At 33.7% G+C, this 9,358-nt stretch overlaps 1 protein-coding gene across 3 annotated transcripts in view; it reads left to right on the top strand.

Moving 5' to 3' along the window:
* Positions 1-410: 410 nt before the first annotated feature.
* LOC126976382 (protein pigeon) overlaps positions 411-9,358 on the top strand; it is a 30,697-nt gene continuing 21,749 nt past the window's right edge. For all 3 annotated transcript variants that reach the window (XM_050824684.1, XM_050824685.1, XM_050824687.1), the window contains exons 1-4: positions 411-599; positions 679-1,098; positions 1,328-1,467; positions 4,932-5,063. In XM_050824684.1, the coding sequence (XP_050680641.1) occupies positions 539-599; positions 679-1,098; positions 1,328-1,467; positions 4,932-5,063 (753 nt within the window). In that variant the 5' untranslated portion in view covers positions 411-538. The remainder of the gene's footprint in view (positions 600-678; positions 1,099-1,327; positions 1,468-4,931; positions 5,064-9,358) is intronic.

Raw genomic sequence — 9,358 nt, 5'->3', positions numbered from 1 at the left:
TTGTTGGATTATGAAAAATCAAAATAGGAAATAACCTTTTCCCCTTCTTGTGTTTAAAACGAAAATTAAAATTTTTTAACTCAATTTTAAGACTAAAGTATAGATATGTTCCTATTAATATAACATACACCAGATATATCAAGTCACTATATTAATAAAAAGTACCATTTTTGCAAATGTAACAAAAATAGTTATACATTACGCCGTAGAATGGAAATATAATATATTAACAATTATTGCCTGCTATTGGTCTATATTTTGCGTATGTTGGCAGAACCTTACCTTCATGGCATTATTTAATTTTGAGGTTGGCTGACTGTAAAAACGAATTTCATGATTGTGCTCAGCTGGGCGCCAGCTGATAGAAAGCCGTGAATTAAATGTCAAATGTCAAATTTATTATCAAGTAATCAATATCTAGTACCGAGTACGTTTACGTAGTATGTTTTAAAATAATTATATTCTATAAAATTCTAAAAATGAAATAATAAAGACCTTTATTTATTTATTTATCGATTTCCAAAAACAATTAAACAAGATGTCTCTTGTGAATTTAGCTGTTAAGCTATGCGGAGTTTTACAATCACAAAACGACGAAGGTAAAAAAACCCTTATTGTTTAATGAAATAGATAATTATTTTATTGTATTGTTATTATTTAATGTTATTTTTGTTATAGAAGTGACTGCACGTGAATGGCGTCTCGTTGGTCAAGAACAAGATGGGTCACAAATTTTCACATGGATATCAACCCGTGATTCAAAAGATGTCCTTCATATTGGAGTTTACACAAACAAAACGAAAACTTTATTGAATTTATTTACATTCGATGAAAAGCTTAATATAATTCAAGCCTCAGTGAACTCCTCACATAGTTTATTAGTATATGTGGTGAAAGTTATATCTGTAATTAATGAGGATGAACCGAAGTACTGCCCCTACCTAATATCTGTGTTACCAGATAAGGTGACAGGTCCTGAGCCAATAGAAGAAGAAGGTTCTACTAAACAGATAATGTTACAATATGTATATGGAAAAAGTAACAAATACAGTCCTGGAATAAGAAATGACAGATTTATTCTTTTTAAACATTTAGAATGTATGTATAATTATTTAAAATTGTTATAAGGTCATATTATGAATCATAAGGGTTTTTCTTATAGGGTAATGGCACAGTAGATAACTAACATCAACAATATAAGGATAAGGGTCTATGTTAACTTTAATAATAGCCCTTTTTTTAAATCATTAAATATTTTTATGTAGAAATGGTCTTTACAAACTGTCATATTGTATATATTTAATATATTTGTTGATGTTGATTCCAGGTATCAAGATATATAGATCACCAATGTTTTTAAATGAGTGTGAAGATGGTTCAGAGAAATGGGGTTTTGACGGCATTTATCCAGAGCCAGAAACAATTGTAAATGTATTCTCTTGGGCGCAGTGGGATTGTGTTAATCAAGTAAGTATACCAGCTGTTGTAATATATTTAATAATTTTGATTGATATAATACCACAACAGCTGTGTGGCACTACTCAGTAGGTACCAAAACATACTCGGCAGTTGGTTGCCAGTAGCTAACAGAGACTTGCCGATTTTATTGTAGTCAAATGTAAATGATTTCCTTATTTTTTTGAAGTAAAACTTCTCACAGATGGAGAAACAAAAAAAATCTTTAGATAATCAAAACAAACAAAAATGTTGCACTAAAATAATATATAATAAGGCAAAGTAAGTATGTAATTCTTTCTTCTGTCCTAGTGTGAATTGTAAGGAAGTTTTAGTCTTGTTCAATAGGTTAACTACCTTACAGCTACAAGTAAATAGCTAAGTAGGGTGAAAATGCTGAATGCTGTGTAATTGACATGCCTCAGCCCAGGATTGGTATCCAATACATAAGAAGGAGTAGATTGTAGTGTGTGTAAACTAACTTTTTCAACATATACTGCAACACAATAATATCATAGTGAGGAGAATTTATAAGACCAATTACAGGCACAACTAGTAGAAATAATTATTAATAATATCATAATTAAATGTTGTACAAGTTATTGCTGTTAGTGGTGAACTTTTTAATAGTGCACAGTGTGGTGCACTTCAGATCCAGTGGAGTGCAAAATCACATTTGGTTTTCCACTCATTCTGCATATCTAAACTCATAGTGTGCTCTTTAAAGTTATTAATTCTTTTTTCTGTAGAAACGATTTTCTTTCTTGACCCAAACCCTACTCTGTCTGAATTGTTTATATGTATGTAGAAGTAAAATCATGAGTTAATTTCTGTAGCCCATTTATCTAGTTTTAGTCAAAACATAATTGAGAGAATCATAATTATGTTATGAATTTCAGATTTTTATTGGTTTGTTTTCCGTCTTTATATGCCATTTCAACCGGATAGTGATCTATTTATTGGTAGCCACTGATGTTTCAGAATTACTACTTAAAACCATTGCATACTAAAAGACTCCTTGTATTTTTTTGCAACCATTTACAACAATAAATGAACAAAGAATGAACTTCCTTGTGCGGTGTTTCCGGGACAATACGACATGGATACCTTCAAAAAAAGCGCGTACACCTTCCTTAAAAGCCGGCAACGCTACTGTGATTCCTCTGGTGTTGCAAGAGATTGTGGGCGACGGTGATCACTTAACAACAGGTGACCCGTACACTCATTTGTCCTCCTATTCCATAAAAAATTAAAGCTGGTTATTTTTTAAGTTAGTTATAAAGATATATATTCTCCTTGTAAAGCATCTGAAAATGCTTTATTGAAAGCACTACAGTAGAATCATATAAAAATTTCCAAATATTGCAAGACATTGGTTCAATTTGAAATCAACAATTACATGCATTTTACTACAGTGAGTGAAGTTACTGCAACAGTTTTTTCAATGGCTATAATAGTATTTTATTACTAGATTTGTTAGGTGGCAAATATAATATAACAAATTAAATTCCGATTGAAAGACAAAGTACTACTTCTTGATAAACATTACAAATTACATTTTTATTTATTAGAAAAGCCATTTAAATTAGATTACCTTGATTGTTTTCAATTTGTGACTATTCCCAGTGTTGTGATGAATATTTTGACTACATTTTATTATTAGCAGAAGTAAACAATCATCATTGGTCCATTTATCATATGATGGGGTACTTCTACATCCGAAATAGTGTTAATTAAGCATTATGTTCATGTACGGTTGCCCGCTGAGTTTGTTGCGCCCGTTATTCTCAGGTCTGAGGTCAGCATAGTTTTTGACTTTCAATAAGTGATGTCACATCCTAGTCTGAATAAAAATATTTGAATTGTAATGGGCAGGGCTTATCAATTACCATCAGGCAAAAGCCAAGCTCGTTTCGTCACATTTTATCTTGACCTGTACTTTAATGAACGAAAACTCCAATTTTATAACTCTATCATCATTGGTGTACATTACACAGCAACTAGATTCACAATCACGCTCAAAAATTATCTGAAGCAAAACTCTGCCTACGCGTTAATTACGCTGAGTTTTTTTTACTTTTGTTTCGACCGCGCTTTGAATACAACGTCTCGCACGTGACGTACATTTACAACGCTCATACATTTTTTGACGACCTTTTAATAGGCGAGGGAGTCTAGTTGTTTTATTGTATGTTAATGGTGGTATCATAATTGCGGTTGTGACTTGAGACATAACACGTTTAAAGAATTTATAGCATTATTACATGCCTTAAGCCCGAAGCGCGTATGTATGTTCTACTTGGGCCTTGGGCCTACGTTTTCTCGCATAAAATCATAAAACCTATGTATCAATTATATTGTGCATATAAATGATATTAAAAAGCACATCGTCAGAAAGATAAATGATTATTTAAAAAAAAACGATTAATTGATAGTTTTCCAAAAAAAATGGTTTTAGTTATGGTGTGGATTTATTGAGTCCGCATGGCGGGGTAAACAAAATAACTTCTGAAAATTTTTTTTTTTACTAAATCTATATTTAGATCTCTTCATTAATTATGTGGGAAGCCATGGCAGTAGGTATAATTTGGTTTTCTTCAGCCTTTTTTATTTTCGGCTGGGGCATGCCGAAATTTTCGGTCTCTGAGCAGCCCTATGTTCTATTTTTAACCGACTTCAAGGGAGGAGGTTCTCAATTTTATTGGTTTTTTTATGTATGTACACCGATTACGCTGAGATTTATGATCTGATTTTCGTGATATTTTTTTAGTTTGGTGCAGAATGTTTGCCATTTGGCCCCATAAAAATATGACATCGTTCGGCCCAGTAGTTTTCATTTTATGATTATTTTTGTTTACATCGACGATCATATCAGTACGGCTTTTTTTTAGGTTGTTTAAATATTATTATAATTAACCCGTATCTCCATAAGTGAGCCTTAGGCTACCTTTCATTCATAACTAACAAACGTTCTTCACGATCTTTCACTGTGTCACAAGAACATGAAATCGAGTTTTGAACTGCATTTTTTCGGAGTCGATTACTTTTTTCTGTGCCCGTTTCTTGGGATCTATATTATTAAAGGCGCGCGCGCACCTTTCGTAGGCTTACCCACGGACTGCTACTTAAAAAATACTATTTCATATTTGACAGTAAAAAGCAACGTTATAATTTTCAGAACAACCTATGAGAGACACTAAAAAGTAAAAATTAAAAAAAAACGACTACCAAAACTAAAAAGTAGAAAATATCTTAATAAAGATTTAATTTAATACAACTATGCAATCCTAATACATTTACTATTAATAAAATACCTACTATTATATGTATGTGCTTCCTATTGATAGGTTTGGAGTAGGTGCCATATTAGTGAAAACTTATCTGTATTTAAACTACTTTAAACTACTTAAATACGTATGACATGAGCGCTTAAGGCATGCATATTTGGATTTACCAAACTTTTTTGTAACATACAGGTTCTATTCTACATCCACTACCGCGCGCCGACGCAGAGCTTCGCCGAAGACGAGGAAGTCAAATCACCCACCGAGCCAACGCCTACTCTGTCAGCTCTGCAGTTCCATGCAGACTTACCCCACGAGACTGTGGTAAATATTACATTATACTCTTTCCACGAAGCCTTTATAAAAATCATCTTAACGACCAATACATTTTCTACATAAGTTGTATGAAACGCTGCTTACTTCGAATATGCAATTTGGACACTATACGAAGGTATGAAGCGTAAGTAATATCTTTCTTAGTAGGTGTTCAATAGAAGGCTGGCTATAGAATAACGTAACTAAATTATATTTAACGCTAGGGTATATTTGTTTGGGTTCTTTATAAGGTAGGCACTGCCTGATTGCCTTTATGGTATGCACTTCCCTGGATGGCGCCCAGATATTTCCTAGTGTGTCTCCTTTTTCATTCAGCCTCTTTAGGAGGTTGTCCACTATACTATGTTCCATTGAAGTGATAAACTTTTGCTCTTACGGTAGGTACTGTATCTTTACCGGACCGCCCTTTTTCTGACAAGGTCGGTAATTCAGTTTACTATGACTTGTCAAACATTAAATTTTCTAATAGGCGTTCTTGATGATACTGTTTTGCTTCTTGATGATACTCTAATTCTTCTTTTATTTCTCTAAAAGTTGCAAGTGTTGAAGCTTTTTTTGTGACAGTATATTTTGTGCGTGTACATGGTGATGTCATGTGAACTGCCAACTCTACTGATCCATAAATAGGAAAGGTTCTATATATGTATGTTGTGAGGGTTGTAGGGTTATGTCTTTTAGTGCTCCGTCCCTTACGTCAACCCGATCGTGGTCTTTCCAGTTTTTTCAAATACTAAGTACCTATCAGTTTTGGAAACGGTTGGGAAAGACTAAAAACCTAGAGAAGAATTGTGAGTGTGACTGAAGACCTGCTCGCGGTCATGAGAAGGAGAGTCTGATATACAAACGGACAACGTTGTGTTCCTATAAGGGTGGAATTTTTCATTTAGAGGTATGCAGGCTTCACACCTTTCTTAGCCTTATATATATATATTGATTTTGTGAAGTAAATCTGAAAAAAGGGGTTCGTGAAAAATGCGTGACCTACTTGTGACACGTAAATATTATACAAAAGTATTGAACATCAGCAGCGTCCTGCTATACACCTCAAAAAAGTTTACAATGTCTTTTTCATATCTTCTTAATATATATAAATTACGTGAGACGTTGTTTGTCCGCGATGGACTCCTAAACTAATGAACGGATTTTAATGGGGATTACTTCATCGAGTGCAGTTTAGTCCAACTTGAGAGATAGGATAGTTTTTATTTCGGTTTGAGACCCATAATTATTTTTAATTCCAATATTTGTTTTGTATGGACATATTTTCTGTGAGAGAATTTATTGACGCACGGTTTGACAGTTCTGCTGTGAAAGCATAGGTACGTTCAAAAAAATCTTGATGTTATGAAAAATTATTGACAAATTCATAAAAAACAGTATTTTGTTTATTATTATGTACAGAACAACGTCTGTAGGGTCAGCTAGTATAATATATAACAATATTTTCATTATAAGCAAATTTAACGCGAGGCACGTTAAACTACCTGATACTGTTAAACAAGCTATTCTATTTAATATGTTTTTGGATATCTCGTAAACAACTCACGATAAAGATCAAATTTACAACATGGCGCTTTTTCGGACCCATAAATCGATCATACTAGGTCTCATCTCAGGAAAACCAAAACTCTTTTTTCAGAGGTTTTACACCCGTCATGTAAATCATGTAGCTTATCTCTTTTGAGTCAACCCTTGTTATGTACACAAATATGGTATGGTCAGCCAGTCGTACGTGTAATTTATTTATTTAAATAGTTTACCAACTAGATATACAATTAATATTATGACTACTCTTAATTTAAAATTTCTTATATTTAATACTTATATATATACAGGGTGGACCAAAAGTCCGTTTACATTTGAATCGGTTGCCACGTCTAGCAACGGCGGCGGAGGGGGGTGGAAGGGTTACGCATTGCAAGAGCGGCCAATGGGTATTAAGTACCATGGCGTCGTTTAGCGGTAGTCAACGTGCATTTTGTGTACGCGAGTACTATCGAAACAACGATTCTGCGACCTTAGCTCAACGAAAGTTTTGCAATCATTACAAGATACGACACAAAAATAAAGCTCCATCAGGTGTGTTAATTAAATAATGGGTGCTCAAGTTTGAGAAGACGGGTTCAACAATGGATTTACCTCGATGTGGCCGGCCTAGAACGTCGAGGGACCCCGAAAACGTGGAGCGAGTAAAATCGTCTGTTCGTGACCAACCTGGACTATCAACTCGAAAGCGGTCTGCTGTCCTTAACGTGCCAAGATAATGATGTATTAAACCGCATTCTCGTATTCGCACAGAAATCCAAAACATCTCAACAGAAACATGTAAAGCTGTCATCGAAAATTTCCGCTCTAGATTGCAGCAATGCCAGAATAATGAAGGATTGCATATGGATGATGTGATTTTTAAGAAATAAATTCCCCTTTTGTTTACTATCGAAAACAATAAACAGTTTTGATCTACTGTAATTAGTTTTTTTTTAATCATCATTCCAATTATAAACGGACTTTTGGTCCACCCCGTATATACGATTTAAGAACTTTATTTCTCAGAAGAATATTACAATATTCACTTATAGAGAAAATATACTCTATTTACTATATAATATAATATGTGAGCCGTGAAAATGTAACAATATCTATAATATATCGATTATTTTTTTCTTCTTTAACTATAAATATTAACAGAGTAAGTAAAGTGGAAAAAAGACAGTAAACAATATATATATAACTTTTAGATATGCACAGAGTTGCTAAGAGGTTTATAAGGGTTCAAATAATATTTCTTAAAATTGACAAATGTATTAATATTAAATATACAGTCGTGGTCAACTAATTAGGGACATTCAAGATAGTGAAGAGAAATAACCGGTTATGTGCATATAAATATATAACCCTATTGATTTCTCAGTAACAAGTCCTCAGTAATATGCATAGTTTGGTACAATTATTATGCAATGAATGGCTGTAAGATAAAAATATATAAAAGATTAAATAAATAGAAAAAAGTTTTTTATATCAAAGTTGTATTAGTTTTATAAAAAGTTGAGGTACGATAAGTGGTAACTTTTTTCTTGATTTCGTGCCAAAGGTGCTCGATTGGGTTGAGGTCCGGGCTATTTGCTGAAACGTCCATATAATAGGGAGATGTTCCTCAGCGTAGGGAAGCATAGTTTCCCCTAATATTGCCTTGTATTGATGTTGGTCTAAATTACCCTGAAATTTCCTCACAGGTCCCACTCCACGTCCAGAAAATGAACCCCACATTTTAATGTTTCACCTGCTTTTTTGTGAATCTTGGATCTATTTCCGCTTTTACAGGACGCCGTACGTATTGCATTCATCTGAAGAAATCAAATTAACCTTGGTCTCGTCAGAGAATAATACATGTTGCCATTGGGCGTAGGTCCAATGTCCATATTTACGTGCATTTCTATGTTCTTTCTTCAACAACGGTACTTTGCGAGCCACTCTTCCGACCAACCCTGCTTCTACCAGACGTCGTCTAACGATCCTCGCTGATTCACCGGCTCTTTCGTCCGCCCCAAACACTTCGTGTTTAATTAAAACAGTGCCTAGAAACGGATCTTTCTTAGCTAACCTGGTTATCATTATATCTTCTTGCGGAATTGTTTTTCTGGATCCTTTTTTTCTGGGCACATTTAAAGCTGTGTTGTTGCGCCTTAAATGTTGCATTGCATACCATACTTTTTAAACAATTTAAATATTCTGCAATCCTTCGGTATGACCAACCACGCTCGACAAACTTCATGATGATTTTTCGTAGTGTTGCACCACAACTTTTATTTTTGTCCATTTTCTTCAAAATAGTTATCAAAACTTAAGATAAAAAATCTTGATTGCCGCCAAAACTACCACGAAACAATAGGACAAGAAATAAAAAAAATATTGAGATTCAGATTTTGAAAATAGAACGCAATATCTCAGTGTCCCTAATTAAATGACCAGCCAGCATTTTATGAACAAATAGCACTGTGGTAATCTATCTGCTTTACTGTAAAGAGGTTTAATGTTTAGGAAGTTGTTATTGTTTGTATAATCGGGCACATAAATGCCTAATTATACTTACATGTAAGGTATATGGAATCTTGTTTAGACTCGTTGGAAAATAAAAAATAAATTCACAATTTGGTTTAACTAGAGAGTGTCCCTAATTGGTTGACCACGACTGTATATACTTACCTACTACTATTATTATGGAATTTACTGTTATATGATTTTGAAATAAGTTGGATGGGTTAATTTAAGCAATAATTGTCTCT

This window comes from Leptidea sinapis, chromosome 40, assembly GCF_905404315.1.
Source record: "Leptidea sinapis chromosome 40, ilLepSina1.1, whole genome shotgun sequence".
Classification (NCBI taxonomy): Eukaryota; Metazoa; Arthropoda; class Insecta; order Lepidoptera; family Pieridae; genus Leptidea; species Leptidea sinapis.
Note: the sequence above shows the minus strand (reverse complement) of the source record. Positions and strands in the feature narration are given on the sequence as shown.